An 18,893-nucleotide genomic window follows, 5' to 3' on the forward strand; every position below is an offset into this window, starting at 1 on the left:
GGTGATCGATGGCCACTAGCCCTAAGCTTCACTAAAAGACCCAGAATTTAGGTAAAGTCGAGGCTGCGGCACGCTCCGTTTACTAATAAAATTAATTAAGAGAGTAAAAAGCCCAAAACAAAACTATACCAGTATGCTAGCTATATGAAAGGGAAAAGAAGTGTCTTAAGTCTGGACTTGAAAATGTCCACAGAATCTGACATTTCTTGTTGCTTCTCCTGCAGGTGGAGCCGTTTTATGTCACCCTGTCACTGTTCGACATCCAGAACAGCAGAAAAATTTCTTCTGATTTCCACGTGGACCAAAATCATCCGTCTGTCAGGGGCTTGGTGGCCAACAACAGCAGTCAGTATCTGAATGGAGGAGGAGACGCCCACACTGCTGGACAGCGACTGCTTCACGGGGTGCCTGAGGCCGCCATGCAGTATCCCAGACTGGTGAGTCACAATGTAAAATGGGAAAACTTGTTCTTTATCTTTTCTGTGTACTCATTGTGTTTGGTGGTCACATTATCTTTGGTCTTTTGGTGACCCAAGCTTTTTTTATTTTTTTCCTGGTTGATTCACATTCATATTTGTAAGTGATGTGTATCAGACACCTGCCTATCATCTGGCTCAGGCCGATAGGGGGTTACAGTTACTGGAGGTGGGGATGTGCTGGTTGTCTGCCTGGATGGTTACCATCATAACCCAAGGTGGTTCCATCATGGCTGGATGTAGTGATACATGCCACTCCAGACCTAACATGTATCAGATATGACCATTCCCACAGTGGTTCGGTGGTTCTTTTCTGAATGCGTGACCATGACAAATCTGATACTTCCCCTCCAACCTGCCTTCATCTGAACTATTTCCATGTAGGGTACCAGGTTTGATATGAATGGAAACTTTCTGATCATGTTGAGGCGTTTTACAAAGATTAACGGAAACCATCCATAAGGGCATCTGGTGCAAAGTGTTTGGCAAATCCACATGCAAATTTATGTCTGATCTAATGTGGTGACCCCAAGCAAAAATGCAGAAGCCAAAAGAAGGAACTACAAGGGCTGTCAATAAAGTATAGGTCCTTCTTATTTTTTTCAAAAACTATATGGATTTCATTCATATGTTTTTACGTCAGACATGCTTGAACCCTCGTGCGCATGCGTGAGTTTTTCCACGCCTGTCGGTGACGTCATTCGCCTGTGAGCACTCCTTGTGGGAGGAGTCGTCCAGCCCCTCGTCGGAATTCCTTTGTCTGAGAAGTTGCTGAGAGACTGGTGCTTTGTTTGATCAAAATTTTTTCTAAACCTGTGAGACACATCGAAGTGGACACGGTTCGAAAAAATAAGCTGGTTTTCGGTGAAAATTTTAACGGCTGATGAGAGATTTTGAGGTGATACTGTCGCTTTAAGGACTTCCCACGGTGCGAGACGTCGCGCAGCGCTCTCAGGCGCCGTCGTCAGCCTGTTTCAAGCTGAAAACCTCCACATTTCAGGCTCTATTCATCCAGGACGTCGTGAGAGAACAGAGAAGTTTCAGAAGAAGTCGGTTTCAGCATTTTATCCGGATATTCCACTGTTAAAGGAGATTTTTTTTTAATGAAAGACGTGCGGACGGGTCCGTGTGTCGGAACGCAGCACAGCGCAGTCGGCGGCACAGGAAAAACACCTCCGTGTTGATAACCATTTGTAAAATCCAGGCGGCTTTTGATGGCTTTCAGTGGAGTGAGTATATGAGAAATTGTTTAACAGCTGGACATGTTCCAACTTGTCCTTAAGGCTTCCAACAGAGGTGTGTTTCCTGTGGCGGAGCGTCGCGGCGGCTGTGAGCCGACGCTGCAATCCGTCGGCACGTCTTTCATTAAAAAAATCTCCTTTCCACAGGCGAATGACGTCACCGACAGGCGTGGAAAAACTCACGCATGCGCACGAGAGTTCAAGCATGTCTGACGTAAAAACATATGAATGAAATCCATATAGTTTTTGAAAAAAATAAAAATTGACAGACCTCGTAGTGTAAACCATCCAGAAAATTTTAAAATTACTACATAAAAATCTTGATGCAGGACACTTCAGCCAGTGATGTGAACACACACAAATAAAATTCTGTGTGTGTGTGTGTGTGTGTGTGTGTGTGTGTATATATATATATATATATATATATATATATATATATATATATATACGTACAGTAGTGTTCAGAATAATAGTAGCATCTGCTGTTGACGTTACAAACTCAAAACTATTATGTTCAAACTGCTTTTTCAGCAATCCTGTGACTCACTAAACTAGTATTTAGTTGTATAACCACAGTTTTTCATGATTTCTTCACATCTGCGAGGCATTAATTTTTTTGGTTTGGAACCAAGATTTTGCTCGTTTGCTAGTGTGCTTGGGGTCATTGTCTTGTTGAAACACCCATTTCAAGGGCATGTCATCTTCAGCATAATTCAACATGACCTCTTCAAGTATTTTGGCATATCCAAACTGATCCATGATACCTGGTATGCGATATATAGGCCCAAAACCACAGTAGGAGAAACATGCCCATATCATGATGCTTGCACCACCATGCTTCACTGTCTTCACTGTGAACTGTGGCTTGAATTCAGAGTTTGGGGGTCATCTCACAAACTGTCTGCGGCCCTTGGACCCAAAAAGAACAATTTTACTCTCATCAGTCCACAAGATATTCCTCCATTTCTCTTTAGGCCAGTTGATGTGTTCTTTGGCAAATTGTAATCTCTTCTGCACGTCTTTTATTTAACAGAGGGACTTTGTGGGGGATTCTTGCAAATAAATTAGCTTCACACAGGCATCTTCTAACTGTCACAGCACTTACAGGTAACTCCAGACTGTCTTTGATCATCCTGGAGCTGATCAATGGGTGAGCCTTTGCCATTCTGCTTATTCTTCTGTCCATTTGATGGTTGTTTTCCGTTTTCTTCCACGCGTCTCTGGTTTTTTGTCCATTTTAAAGCATTGGAGATCATTGTAGATGAACAGCCTATAATTTTTTGCACCTGCGTATACGTTTTCCCCTCGCCAATCAATTTTTTAATCAAACTACACTGTTCTTCTGAACAGTGTCTTGAACGTCCCATTTTCCTCAGGCTTTCAAAGAGAAAAGCATGTTCAACAGGTGCTGGCTTCATCCTTAAATAGGGGACACCTGATTCACACCTGTTTGTTCCACAAAATTGACAAACTCACTGACTGAATGCCACACTACTATTATTGTGAACACCCCCTTTTCTACTTTTTTTTACTAATAGCCCAATTTCATAGCCTTAAGAGTGTGCATATCATGAATGCTTGGTCTTGTTGGATTTGTGAGAATCTACTGAATCTACTGGTACCTTGTTTCCCATGTAACAATAAGAAATATACTCAAAACCTGGATTAATCTTTTTAGTCACATAGCACTACTATTATTCTGAACACTATGGTACATTGGCATTTACAATGCAGAAAATTATCGGAATTTTAACCTGCAAGAAAAATAAATAGCCTCAGCTGGTAATGTGAACACAGTCATTATACTCATGACCCAAATCTGATACAATTTTTTTTTTTTTTAATTGAGCTCAGATCCATCATATGCAGGCACAATAAATAAATTTAAATCAAATCAGGTCATTTCATCCAGTGATGTGAACGCAGACTTAGAACAGTGACTCAGATCTGATATGAAAGAATCAGATTTTTGATGATTTCGCAGCTTCCATGGATCAAACCTGTAACACTCATTTGTTCAAGTTGCATAGATTTGGGTCACTTTCATCAGGAGTGTGAATGCAGCCATTGCCTATCTTGAGTCTGATAATAAAAACGGTGTCCTCTAACTTTTTCCATTTTCTTTACTTTTTATCACAACAGGGAGTTTTCTCTGTCACATGTCCACATCCAGATATCTTCCTGGTGGCTCGCATAGAAAAGGTACTGCAGGGTGGAATCGCTCACTGTGCCGAGCCGTACATGAGGAGCTCGGACTCCACCAAGGTACCTGCCCAACCACACACACACACACACACACACACACACACACACACACACACACACTCAGAGCCTCCTTGCGAAGTGGTGTGTTTCTTCATAATCAGCAGATTCCATCAGATACACTGACCAGCACAAGCTTTGTCTTTGGCTGTTTCAATGTGGTTGCGCTCCCTGTAGGGCCTCTGGTGGGTTTTAATCGGATTCAGTATGAAATGTATTTGTTTATGCAAACTGGATGTTTGTTCAGACTTGTCTGTTCGTGAGTGTGCAGGAAGTGTGTGTTTGAGTCTGCCAACATGTAGAGTGAAGCTGCAGTCACACAGTGTCCTGTTTTCCACTAGGTGGCACAGAAGGTCCTGAAAAATGCCAAGCTGGCATGTAGCCGGTTGGGCCAGTACAGGATGCCGTTTGCCTGGGCAGCAAGGTACTTTCCGTTTGCGTGCATTTATAATGGTATTTTCTTTGTAGACTTACAGCAAATATCCACTGAACCGTTAATAACATCAAAGCTCTACAGTTATTTATTGTTCTTACTGTTTACGAGCCTTAGTTATTTTTAATTTGAAATTGATAAAATTTAGTATATGTGCTGAAAGCAGGAATTTCAATTAAATAAGAGTTTATGTATTTGCCACTGCTGTCTCAAGAAAACTAACTCTGCCGTGAAATATTTCAGGGAAGTATTATCACTATAATCGTTTACAGTGTTTTTAATTTTAATTGCATTGTTCATTGGATGCTCTGTTGTGTTTAATGCACTTTTTTCTTTATTATTGAGTCTTTACTGATGTATTCTGAGTGAAAAACATAAAGCACATAGTTTGTATACATATTATATTAATAATAAGAATAACTTATTATTGACCTTCATTCACTTGAGTGAGTGTGTTGCCTGTGGGGATCCACAGGGTCTAGATTGGGTAGTGTTTATAAAATAGGTAGCTGACATTTTTCAAGGGTGGTAATAAATTTTGCAAAGTTTTTATAACGACTTGGAATGGCGTGAGAGTCCAGAATGTTTTTAGAACCTTAGACCTCAATAGTTTTTACAGGTTTATTTTCTGTTAATTACATTTTTTTTGTTATGTTAATTTACTGTCTTAGTGTATTTATACATACACATACACAGATGCCACTTCGCTTTTAATATACAGCTGATTTACCATCCCCTGCTGGAATGGTGTGTGAATTCAGAATTTAATTATCAACGTCCATTGTTCAGTGTTATTCGCTAATATCCGTACTTTCTCCAAAAATATTAGTCCTATCAACGTTCCATTTTGGCAGCATTCATCCTTGACCCAAAATACATAAACATACCAAACAGCAAATGTCAGCTCTCCCCAGTTTGTCTGTGATCGAAGTTATACACATGCACGCGTACACAGAGGCTACTTCACTTTTAATATACAGTATAGATGATTTACTGCCCCCCGCTGGAATGGCGTGTGAGTCCAAAATTTAATTATGAACATCCATTGTTCGGTGTTATTAGCTAATCAACTTTCTGTTTTTGAAGCGTTCATCCTTAACCCAAAATACATAAACAAACCAAACGGCAAATGTCAGCTCTCTCCAGTTTTTCCGTTATTGAAGCCATACGCACACATGCACACAGAGGCCACTTGGTTATTTGTCAACATCTGCAAGCCACGTGTCTATTAAGCCACTTTGCTTGCAGATGTTGACAAATTATCTGTTGTGGTGAATTTATGTCCAGCATATTTAATGTATTAAATGATCTATAGTGCACAGTTTTTGGTATTTGGTGAAATGCATTTGGAGCATGTGCAACTCCACTTGTAATCTAAGTGCAAAGTTGTTGGATTTATTCAATTATTCAAGGGGGTGCTTTGGGCATAACATGAATTGTGTCCTTATCTTTAAGAGCGGCATTTGTTTGAAGCCAGCGCGTGGCTGTTTAGCTGACAGACACGTATCATAAAAGAGCAAGGGGAGGATATACAGTAGTGTTCAGAATAATATTAGTGCTATGTGACTAAAAAGATTAATCCAGGTTTTGAGTATATTTCTTATTGTTACATGGGAAACAAGGTACCAGTAGATTCAGTAGATTCTCACAAATCCAACAAGACCAAGCATTCATGATACACACACTCTTAAGGCTATGAAATTGGGCTATTAATTAAAAAAAAAAAAAAAGTAGAAAAGGGGGTGTTCACAATAATAGTAGCATTTGCTGTTGACGCGACAAACTCAAAACTATTATGTTCAAACTGCTTTTTTAGCAATCCTGTGAATCACTAAACTAGTATTTAGTTGTATAACCACAGTTTTTCATGATTTCTTCACATCTGCGAGACATTAATTTTGTTGGTTTGGAACCAAGATTTTGCTCGTTTACTAATGTGCTAGTAAATGACCCAAAAAGAACAATTAGTGACCCAACTAGTGACCCAAAAAGAACAATTTTACTCTCATCAGTCCACAAAATATTCCTCCATTTCTCTTTAGGCCAGTTGATGTGTTCTTTGGCAAATTGTAACCTCTTCTGCACGTCTTTTATTTAACAGAGGGACTTTGTGGGGGATTCTTGCAAATAAATTAGCTTCACACAGGCGTCTTCTAACTGTCACAGCACTTACAGGTAACTCCAGACTGTCTTTGATCATCCTGGAGCTGATCAGTGGGTGAGTCTTTGCCATTCTGGTTATTCTTCTATCCATTTTGATGGTTGTTTTCCATTTTCTTCCACGCGTCTCTGGTTTTTTGTCCATTTTAAAGCATTGGAGATCATTGTAGATGAACAGCCTATATAATTTTTTGCACCTGCGTATAAGTTTTCCCCTCTCCAATCAACTTTTTAATCAAACTACGCTGTTCTTCTGAACAATGTCTTGAACGTCCAACTTTCCTCAGGCTTTCAAAGAGAAAAGCATGTTCAACAGGTGCTGGCTTCATCCTTAAATAGGGGACACCTGATTCACACCTGTTTGTTCCACAAAATTGACGAACTCACTGACTGAATGTCACACTACTATTATTGTGAACACCCCCTTTTCTACTTTTTTTTTACTAATAGCCCAATTTCATAGCCTTAAGAGTGTGCATATCATGGATGCTTGTGAACACCCCCTTTTCTACTTTTTTTTACTAATAGCCCAATTTCATAGCCTTAAGAGTGTGCATATCATGGATGCTTGGTCTTGTTGGATTTGTGAGAATCTACTGAATCTACTAGTACCTTGTTTCCCATGTAACAATAAGAAATATACTCAAAACCTGGATTAATCTTTTTAGTCACATAGCACTACTATTATTCTGAACCCTAAGGTTGAACAGGATGGGGTTGTCCTGTTTTTTGTTTTGTTTTGTTTTTTACCTTCTAAAGGCAGCTCCAACAGAGAACTTTTGGGAACCACCATATAAACGACACATCCGTTTGGTCAGAAAGTAGCGTTGTCGCGTGTAGGACATAACAAATGTTAGTGACTCCACTTTTGTTCCTTGCAGGCCGTTGTTCAAAGATGCTTCTGGGACACTTGACAAAAGTGCTCGCTTCTCGGCTCTCTACAGACAAGACAGCAACAAACTGTCCAATGACGACATGCTGAAACTGCTCGCTGACTTTAGAAAGTTAGTAACACTTCTTCTTTTCTAAATCTTTTAATAGCGTTACTGTCAGACGCTGTATTTTAAAGCTACTGTGTGAACGATTTAGATGTGTTCATTAGCAGAAATGGAACAGAGCATTTTAACCATCTCTTCATTTGTGTATGGTTACCTGCAACAACAAATCAATGTGTTTTCATAATCTTAAATTGAGCCCTTTATATCTACATGAGAGCAAGCCCCCTCATGGAGGCTGCCATGATGCACTGCCATATACATACAGTAGCCCAAAAGGGACAAACTTACTCCATCCTTTACATTTTGCAGCACAGCTGGAAGACTGATGGGAAAAAGAGGAATCAGTTGTTACTCCACTATACGCTGGTACTGGTTGCTAGTGCAGGCGAACAAGTCTGAGAACCCTCATTTATGTGAAATATGGGGTCACACAGATTGTTTATTAAAAAAAAACAGGCAAGGAGCATGACCCCCTGTCTCAAAAGAAGCGAAAATACGAAGGGAAACGAAATCATGATCTGCAACTTCATAATGCAATCTGTAACCTCACCATGAGATGGAACCAAATCCTACACACTGTAGCTTTAAATAAGGTGATATTTTTTTCCATCTTGCCATTCCTCCCTGTGTGCTAATCACTCTTTAGGATCCTGCAGCTTATTTTCTTTCTTCCCAGGCCTGAGAAGATGGCTAAGCTGCCGGTAATCTTAGGGAACCTTGATGTTACCATTGATAACATAGCTCCTGACTTGACAAGTAAGTAGAAAGCTGCTCCTGCTCGGGATCTAACTGATGACCTTTGTCTGCTGACTGCTTATTTGGACTTGATGTCTCCTGCTTCTACGTGCAGATTGTGTTACCTCATCCTACATTCCCGTGAAGCAGTTTGATATCAGCCAGAAGACCAACAGCATTTATTTTGAAGTGGAGGAGTTTGTGCCGTGTATAGCCAAATGCTCTCAGCCTTTCACCGTCTACAACAATCACCTCTATGTTTACCCAAAGCACTTGAAGTACGACGGCCAAAAGTCATTTGCAAAGGTAATGTGAATATTGTGAACTACAGGAATTGTGTTGCAGTCTCTGGAACAAAGTATTGCTTTCTCGGATCAAAGCTAAATATTCTCTCTGAACAGTTTTTCCTCTAACTTTCTTTCACGCGGTTGCATTGGTTGAAGATAGCATTCCTAACTGTCTTTTCTGTTCCCAGGCTAGAAACATAGCTGTCTGTATTGAGTTCAAGGACTCGGATGAAGAAGAGGCTGTTTCACTGAAGGTAAAATCATGCCAAGATGTCTCGAAGATCAAACAGGGTCCACAAGGGATTAAACTGCTGTAATTATTGTCATTATTCCCCAGTGCATCTATGGCCGACCTGGAGGACCGCTGTTTACCAAAAATGCCTTTGCTGCAGTCTTACATCACCAGCACAACCCTGAATTCTATGATGAGGTAGGACATCCTTTACTGAAAGCCTCAGTGACAGTGTCCAGCTGTACGAGGTAGCAGCAGCATCTTTCTTTGTTCATTCCACTTCATAACAGGATGATTTCATGTTCTGACACACCGAACCTCGTATGCAGGACATTATATTGTCATGCTTGCATCTATCTCTCTGTATGTGCATGTATGTAGTAACACATTATTGTGAACATAACTCGTTAACAATACTTGTTGAGGGAAATACGCTGAGAACATTCTTGAGGTCTTTGGTGCATTTATTTGGATATCAGTGAGTACAGAATATTTTTCCCTTGTGAAAATTAGCAATACATGGTGTTGTTAATGAGACTACATTACCACCTCGTTGTTGTCTGGTCAGTTATTCCACCATTGTAAACAGTGACCTAAATTAGTTGCCTCAGTTGCGCTATATATATTTTCTTCCTGTAAAATATGAAAAAAAATAGTTGAGTTTTTACTGGTAAGATCTTGTCCTTACTTACACATAACTGTGACATATTTTTGCATATCAGTGGCAGTAAAGTGCTTATTTTCTTTTGAAAATGTTAATAATATATGACAGACGGATGATGTTTGTACTGTAGGTGTACCCTATGAAGGAGAAGAGTTGATTCACCTTTGAGGTTGTTTGGTGCATATTCATGAGGTTGAATACTTAACAATACATTGTAAAACATGTCATACTTAAAGCATAGACATGCCATGAGGAATAGATCAGTTAATTGTTACATGTTTTGTTTGTTTCTTAAGAACGTAGGTCATTATATTTGCACATTGAGGATGGAGCAAGGATTTTTTTTTTTCCTTCTTGTGAACATGCTACCTCATTGATAATACATGATAGGCTCTTTGAACTTATACCATAGGTACACCCATGGAAACAGACAAGCCGATTACCTTTTAGTGGTGTTTGGCACATGTATTTGCATATTAAAAAGTAAGGATGAGCGAGTACACCACTATCTGTATCTGTATCTGTTCAACCAACTAAATTATCTGTATCTGTAGCTGTACTCGTAGTGGGCGTGGTTTAACCCGAAATGGCTGGGGCATAAATCAGCACATTATTTTAAGTCTGAAATTGATATGGATTGATCAGAAGTTGCTATATTTATTGTTTGTTGGAAAACTATTTACAGAACAGCCTCAAAATTGAGATTCAGATCAATGTTTTTGAACATGAATATTCTTAAGTGCATGAATGAATATTTACAGAACAGCCTCAGAATTGAGATTCAATCTTTTTGATCACAATAGTAAAGGAACTATTTTACAGAACAATTTTTTTATAAACTCAGAACATGAATATTCTTAAGTGTGTGAATGAATAACAGAACAGCCTCAGAACTGACATTCAATGTCGTAGGAAATGATGCACTACTAAGTATGCATGAACAAGAGTTGTCATACTCAACACAACTTTCTTTTTTAAATTTTATGCTCAAAATGTGATTTTTTTTTTTTTTTTTTTCCCCAATTATTTTTTAATTTTACTACCTAACATTCTTGCCAATTTTTTCCACACAAAGTTAAACAATATTGATTAAGGTGTGTGTCTGTGCATGCATGACTGTCTGTGTGTGCATGACTGTCTGTCTGTGTTTGCATGTGTGTGTGACTGAGGGAGAGAGAGAGGTTGTTTGACTGACCAATTTATTTTTATGAACTGCAGTGAGAAAGTGTCAGATACTGCATGCAGCTATGTTCAATAAAAATATTAATATAGGCTACTTTGTGTGTTCAGCTACATGCGTGTATGTGTGTAAGTGGTCTGTAAGACTGTTTATTTTTTTTTAATGATCTGTGTGAACTTGCTGATTCATACAAACATCCAGTGATGGCAAACAAGGAAATAATATGTCAGCCTTATTCACTGTATTCTTCTCAAAAGCACCGCGTTCAGTAGGAGCAAAGTTTTCCAAGTGACTTTATATCACAAACAAAACGAAGAGCAAACAAACAGTTATTAAATAAATAAATAAATAAATAAAAAGCCTGACTGGAGGCTGTGACCACCGCGGCAGGAGCCGTTTTCAGCTCTGTCTTGTTAAAAGCACAGCCTATGACATGAAACAAGTTCACCAAATAACTTTAAATATCAGACAAACCGAAAAAGAGGTGAGCTGAAGAAAACCTAAGCTGGGCAAGAGTACTGACAGAGCAATGTGAGGCAGAATCCAACCAAGCACAGAGAGAGATCCTGTCTGTGTGTGTGAGAGAAGCTGCAGAGAGTCATGTCTGTGTAGGGAGGAGCGGGCGCTGTGTGTGACTGGCCAGTCACAGAGCGTGAAGACGGTCAGTTAGCCAATGAGAATTTTCCTTCAGCATGAGCACAGATATTGAGTTTTATTCGGACCATGCTCGTGCTCGTCAAAAATGTCTGAAACTAGTATCCGGCTCAAACAAAGTAATCATGATGACACAATTAGGTTGACATATGCAAATATACATATTAAAGGTGCAAATTTGCATAGATTTCAACATTCATTAGAATGTTTGATAAAATGCATCATGTGTCGTGCTGTATTTGAATAGCTGTGGTGGACTGCATTGACATCAAAATTCTACTTTTGCAGCCCATATCTTTTGTTCTTTCTTGCATTTATCCCTCAGTTTAAGATTGAGCTGCCAACCCAGCTTCATGAGAAACACCATTTGCTCTTACCTTCTACCACGTCAGCTGTGACAGCAACAGCAAAGCCAGCACGAAAAAGAGAGATGTTGTGGAGATGCAAGGTAAGCTTATGTCCACCTGGACTCCATCCAGACCAACACTTGCTAGATTCCACCTTATGCGGTTGACATTTCTACACCCACCATCTGCATCCTCTACATCATGATACCACTTGCGCTGGTCTAAAACTGAGGTGTGATTGAGGTATCAGTGCATCAGATATACCGACCACTTTTATTAGGTACACCTTGCGGTACACCGGCTTGGACTCCGTTTTGCCTTCAGAGCTGCCTTAATTCTTCATGGCATAGATTCAACAAGGTGTTGAAACATTCCTCAGAGATGTTGGTCCATATTGACAAGAAGGTAGCACACAGTCGCCCATTCAGCTAGTCTGTCCATTCTCCTCTGACATCAACAAGGCATTTTTGTCCACACAACTGCCGCTCACTGGATATCTTCTCTTTTTTTTGGACCATTCTCTGTAAACCCTAGAGATGCTTGTGTGTGAAAATCCCAGTCATCTTCACCAGGTCTAGATGCCTAAATGTATTGAGTTGCTGCCATATGATTGATAAGTTAGCTATTTGTGTTAACAAGCAGTTGAACAGGTGCACCTAATAAATTGGCCATTGAGTGTGTGCATACATGTAAAAATGCAAAAGTATACATTTATGGAAAAATACAAAACCTGACGTTTCTGCTTCCCTGCTTCACTTCATGGAGCTTTGGTGGCCACTCGCTGTTGTGTGCTCTGACAGTGTTATGCTAATTTGTTCCCAGAAATACCTTCATTCAGTTACATCACATATACTTTATTGTCCCTGCAGGAAAATTTGTCTTGAGCATAAGTGCTACACACAGCAGAGCAGAAAGTGACAAACGACACAAAAAGACAGATAGAGAATTGATAAAATTATGATGCAAAAAGACAGATACAGCATTGATAAAATCGCAAAGTAAAAGAAAAATTAACACTGAAGTATAAAACCTGCCTGAAAATAGCCTAAAAGATAACACTATTTATAAAATTTGCAACCCTATGAGAATTGTTACATTAAAAACCAGTGTGCAAATAAGTGCAAATGCTAAAGTGCCAAGTAAGAAGATCCTCTCTAGATGTGCCTTTTTACATATTAAAGATGCGTTTACACATAACCAAGACGCGTTATGATTGTCATTTTTCTGTCATTCGTGACACATTCCTGACATTCTTAATGTGACTTAACGCATCTGAATAGGTTTCTTAATAGTGTGTGTTGGTGCGTGATATTCTTGATATTCGTGCAGCATGTTTTTGCCTGTCAAAAAATCTTCCACGAATGTCACACACCACCCTCATTTCGTCTCATGTCGTGGAGGTCGCAACTGAGCGTATTGATCCGTCTTGATGAGTATTGATCCTTAATAGAACGTGACAACGTTCGTAGTGGTTCCTGTGATGGTTCTTGGAGCCCAAACTGTCACACGTTATTACGAAGTGACACGGAAACTGTCAAGTTTTGACACGACTTGTAATGCGGCATCACATTTCACTGCGCGCCACGACGGATCAGTTTTCTGTCATGTGCGCACAATTAAACTCGGCTCCAAATGTCGGTCCACAGTTCCTGCTGAAGCACCTCAGGACGCTCCTGCAGGTGTTCCACCTGCTGTTGTAACCGATGAGTGGGAGAACGACTCTGAGTCAGAAGAACCAGGGGAGAGAGAGGAGACTCACGTGCAGCCAGACATCTCTGCACCTCCTCCAGTTCGGTGGAGGAAGAAGCGTGCGCACAATTAAACCCTGCTGCACAACATTGTTTGATTGCTGACACCAAGTCGGCTAAAAGTCAAATTTCAGTGCTCTTCAGCGCGCTCCTGCAGGTGTTCCACCTGCTGCATGTGCCTGATGTTTGGGAAAATGCGCCACACGAGAGCTGCATGAAGCCACACATCTGGCGCTGTCCTCCTCCTCTCTGTGCCACTCCATGGCACAGAGCCCAACTACGCATGCAGTCACAAAGTTCTTCTGAAAAACTGGAGCGATCTGAATTCGGTTGGATGAATATGGGTGTGTGTGTGGAAATAATTCACAACATGACAGAACTTAACGATGCGCTGTTACGCGCAATAGCACGTAACAACGCGGAACACTATTCTTGATCGTGCGTAATGGTTCCTGATAATTCTCCGGCAACATGTGCCATTAATCGTAACGTGTGGTAACAGGTTGCAGCAGTTCCTGAGGACACCTGACGCCTCTGCCCCGAATCATCACATTCGTGATCAGCAGCCAAGAATGTGTACTTCGTGGCATTTGTGACTTGTCGTCGTTATGTGTAAACGTAGCATAAGTAGTGTAATAGACGTTGGGATGAATGAGAGCTTAAGATGGTTAGTTTTATACTTGCTTGCTCTGTACTGTCTACGTGAAGGTAACAGGTCGTACTTGCATCTGCTTTCTCAATGCCACAGCGCTGGCACACTTTGCTTTAAAGGGGCGCGAACGGATGCCATTCTGATTGGTTGACATTATGTTTGAACTGTGACATGCCCGTGCCAAATGAACACAGTGAATCCAACCGTGTTGCACATAATGCTCAGCTGTGCATCGGTATTTCCTGCACACTTAATTAAAAATGTGGATTCAGAAACACACCAAATAGAATTACATTAGATTAGATTACATAGAACTTTATTAATCTCTTGGGAAGACTCCTTCAGAGAAATTGAGGTTCCAGCAGCATTGGGCAGGAGCACACAGAGTATCAAAAGTCAAAGTAAGAAACAATTTGCAAAAAGTAAATACAAATATAAATACCAGAACTACTGGCTACAGCTGCTCCTCTCTTTCCTGTCCACTGTCTTCCTGTTTGCGTCATCTTTGCAGCCTGTATTTGCACCTGCTGCTAACATAGAGCCCATAACCTCCTTATCTGGCAGTCTATATTACTTTCATTCTCTTTTTTTTTTTTTCTTTTAGTGGGTTACGCCTGGCTCCCCTTGCTCAAGGACGGCCGTGTGATTATGGGTGAGAGTCAAATCCCTGTTGCTGCTAACCTGCCTGTGGGATACCTCAGCTGCCAGGAGGGTGTCAACAAGGTATAGTGCATCCTCACAGGGCTCAGAGTCGGCTAACGCCTACCCAGAGATTTTCTTTCTATTCTTTTCTTATAAGCTGATAATTCATTCATGCATGTTTAAAAAAAATGAGACTTGTGAGACTTGAAAAGCTGCAGCAGTTTAACGTGTTGAAACAACACCATGAATGAAGTTTATTTGTTGATTTATTTTATTTTTACAGCACTCGGGTCCTGAAATCAAGTGGGTAGATGGAGGCAAGCCTTTATTTAAGGTGTCCTCTCACCTTGTGTCCACTGTCTACACTCAGGTTTGTTTGGCTGGTGAAATCATTTTATGAGGCATCTCAGTTTGCATTGTGCTGTAAGTTCATTGAACCTTGTCTTGTTCAGATTAAGACCATTTCTCGTTTGTGTTTAGGATCAACATTTGCACAATTTCTTTCATCACTGTCAGAATGTAGCATCTGCAGCCCAAGTATCAGGAGGAGAACTGGTGAAATACCTGAAGGTAAAGAAAACATAAGTACTGGCCCTATTGTGCACCCTGCACAAAGCAGCACAAAGCATAACGTAAATGTCATTTCTAATTTCCACCCCACGAGCAGTGCACGCTCCCTCTAAGCAGGGGGGTCACCAAGATAATATTCCATAGTATGCACCATAGGACAGAATATTAGGGTTTTTTTTGTGACTGAGCAATCTGTGGATAAACTACAGCTTTTAGGTTTTTGTTTTGTTTGCTTTTAATCATAGATAGCAAATAAATAAACATTATTTTGACGCTGCAGCCACTGCAGCAGCCATGTGCATGGACAGTTTGCCATGTCCATGCTGAGCGGTACCCTTCCAAATGACTTTTTCCTTTTTTTTTTCTTTCTTTTCTCTAAATGTCTCCTGCCGTTATTAGAACATTTTCTCGACTGTGTTTTGGAGAAGCATATGGACCATATGGCATGTTTATTTGCTTTATGTGAGTCCAAATGTTTGTCATTTGTATTTACTTCACTGTTTGTTGTTGTCCTGTCAGAGCCTACATGCCATGGAGAGTCATGAGATGATCAAGTTCTTGCCCACCATACTTAATCAGCTGTTCAGGGTGCTCACTAGCGCCTCCCAAGAGGATGTGGCTGTCAATGTCACCAGGCAAGTAGACTGCGATAAACTCATTGGCAATCTTATAAAAATCTTATTTTCAGCCTTTAGGTGGCCAGTATGTTTGTAGAAAGTTCCATGTGATAAAATGATCCAAACTGCATAATAAATAGAGATAAGAGTTTTTTGTTTTTTGTTTTACGTCCCGGATAAAACCCAGCGTCCAGTTTGGAAATGAACGGCACATTCCACTGTTACAGGAGTTTTTGTCATGGAAAGAGGAGCGGAGGAATTCCGCGCGTTGCGGCGGTGCCGCATGGCGCAAAGCAACGCCGTGATGAAGCCTCACAGGACATGTTCTGGCATGTCCAGGCTCATCCACAATTTCTCGGATAGTCACACAACTGAAAAACCACCGAAAGCCGTCTGAAAGCCATCTCAAAGCCGTCCTGTGAGACCAACACGGAGGTGGTTTTGTGCCGCGCCATGAACGGCTCCGTGGCGCATCCCTCCGCTTCTCTTTCCATGAAAAAAATTCCTGTAACAGTGGAATGTGCCGAAAAAGTAGTGATGTCCATGTCTCCTGCCATTTCTGTGGAAGTCAGACGACGTCCCGGATCAACAAAGCCTTCACGTTGGAAATGATCTGGTTGATTCAGCCTGTTGATCGGAGCGCGGCGCGCTCTCAGCAGCTGTGGGCGGTCTTTAAACCGGCTGGAGCACTCCTTAATCTGTGTAATCCCCATAAAATCATCCCTGAAAGCCATCTGAATTTTCCGAATGGTGTCCACCTGGAGGTCTCTCACAGTTTCTGGAAAAAATTGATGCAGCAAAGCTCCAAATCGTTCAGACATTTATTCGCAAAATCCGACGAGAGGGGTGGACCACTGCTCACACAAAGCCTGCTCACAGGTGAATGACGCAACCGACAGGCGTGAAAAAACTCACGAAGGTTCAAGCTTGGCTGATGCAATCACACGTGATTCAAATCCATATGGTTTTTGAAAAAAATAAAAAGGTCGGATACTTTTCTAACAGACCTCGTATAACACATTGTAAAATGCTGTCAAGAGCATTGCAAAGCAAAAGGTGGCAGTATAACCCTAACTATATAACAAAATTGTCCTATCACAAGCCTTGGAAAAAAAATGACAAAAACTCTGCTCTCCTTCTCAAGACGTGAGTTACCTTGGGAGTTTTGCAAAAAGTTACATTGTTAGTAACATAAAACAGTTTGCATAAAGACCAAAATAGAAAAAGGTAGAAAAAGCTATGTTTCCCTAAATACGTGTGTACGTGTGGACAGGACCTGAGATATGCGGTTACACTACCTGCATTTGACGCTAACCATAAGGATTAACCTGTTAGCATGGCTCTATATTCTAAACACTTTTTTTTTTTTTTTTTTTTTTTATACAGATGCATTTTTTGTTCTGTCTCTCAAGTGTCATGTTCAGAATTCCTGCACACACTCTCCTGGGGTGCATGTGTTTAGTCTTTTTCTTTCTTTGTGGTTTTATTTCCCAGTATTGTTGTGGTTCTTTTATTGTTGTCTCCCCCGCTGTGTGTTTTTAAGTAACCAGGTGGTTTCTGTTAAGTTTTCTTTTGGTTTCAATGCTCTTGTCACTTATGTTATTCTTTCACATTTGGCCCTTTCTTCTCCATCTCCTCTGTCTTTCCTCATGTTGCCTTCATGATCAGTGTTTTAGTTTCTCCCGGTTCATTAATGACCCTCACTCACCTCCTCTCAGTGCACACATCAGTAAGCCAGTGTTCCTTAGTCTATTTTTTTGTTTGATGTGAGCAGTTGTTCCTTGTCTGTGTTTTATGGGCCAGGTTACCACAGTTTAGTCCTGAGTTTGAGTAAACAGAACTTTGTAGTTTGTACTCTTGTTACACACTGTATTATTTATCCTGCAGTTCTAAGTGAGGTTAACTTTCACCTTCCTTAGTTGTGTATTGGTTGAGTAAACAGTGTTTAGTAGTTTGAACTGTTGTTACACACGTTATTAATTTATCCTGCAATTCTGAGTGAAGCATTTCTGTTCCAGCGGTTCTTACATGTTAGCTCTTGACTTCATTGGCTACGTTTACATGCCGTTAATATTCGGGATAAGGTCAATATTCCGGTGTCTGAATCATTAGGAATAACCCATTTACATGCTTAAGCAGACAGAGTTACTCCTGTATACATGGTCATTGGTATTATTTGGAAAATTCCCATCTAAACAGCAATGCACGTCTTCCACCGGTGATTAATTTGGTCTGGCGTTCGTGCAAATCCTGCTTCGCGTATGTTTCGGCCACCTTCTTGTAAATGTCGCTATCTCTGTAATTTCTACCGTCAATAAAAGACATTATATTCATGTCTTTCACGATACTAATGAAGTACTCGGTTTCCTCCTCCCTCCAAAAGTGTGGTGCTGTGCTGCCGCGTCTGGATTTCCCCATGCTTGTTTACCTCTGCTTCTGTGGTGTCCGGTGGGTTGTGCACGCCGCATACAAGTAGTTGCCATACTCAAAAGACCAAGATTCATTGCGGACAGGACATGTGCAGAACACAAAATAATATTCCTTTCTATGGGGCTATTCCGATGCGCGTTTATATGACCTGATATTCGGGATAGAAAAGGAGTAACCCAGGGGTCATATTCGGGTTTTTAAAAACCGGAATATGAGCATATTTGGGTTTTTGCGGGTGTTTACATTGCCGTGCGCAACCGGGTTATTGCTTATATTCCGGTTATGAAAGGGTTATTGGCTGCATGTAAACGTAGTCATTGTGTTTTGGTTTTCTTCCTTGCATTATCACTCCTGTCCTTGTTAATGAGTCTTATCAAAACCTTTTCTCATTTCATTCAGTGTCTCGAGCAGTTGCACTGGGGTCCACTACCCAAACCCACTGAACCACCACTGCAGTTCTAGTCATCGAGCTTAGCATTAGCATATATAGTCATTTGTTAAGGGCTAGTGGTTAATATTAGTATTTGCGCTCACAGTGCAGTTGACACTAATCATACGCATTAAC

At 40.6% G+C, this 18,893-nt stretch overlaps 1 protein-coding gene across 1 annotated transcript in view; it reads left to right on the plus strand.

Annotated features, from left to right (window-relative positions):
- Positions 1–18,893, plus strand: part of zmp:0000001200 (dedicator of cytokinesis protein 9) — a 91,408-nt gene that overhangs the window by 39,206 nt on the left and 33,309 nt on the right. The window contains 14 exon segments of the mRNA XM_034186130.1: positions 225–437; positions 3,860–3,982; positions 4,321–4,403; positions 7,454–7,576; positions 8,247–8,326; positions 8,421–8,611; positions 8,781–8,846; positions 8,930–9,022; positions 11,648–11,690; positions 11,693–11,770; positions 14,674–14,792; positions 14,995–15,081; positions 15,192–15,281; positions 15,801–15,916. Of these exon segments, the coding sequence (XP_034042021.1) occupies positions 225–437; positions 3,860–3,982; positions 4,321–4,403; positions 7,454–7,576; positions 8,247–8,326; positions 8,421–8,611; positions 8,781–8,846; positions 8,930–9,022; positions 11,648–11,690; positions 11,693–11,770; positions 14,674–14,792; positions 14,995–15,081; positions 15,192–15,281; positions 15,801–15,916 (1,505 nt within the window).

The sequence above is a fragment of the Thalassophryne amazonica genome, chromosome 14, assembly GCF_902500255.1.
Source record: "Thalassophryne amazonica chromosome 14, fThaAma1.1, whole genome shotgun sequence".
NCBI lineage: Eukaryota > Metazoa > Chordata > Actinopteri > Batrachoidiformes > Batrachoididae > Thalassophryne > Thalassophryne amazonica.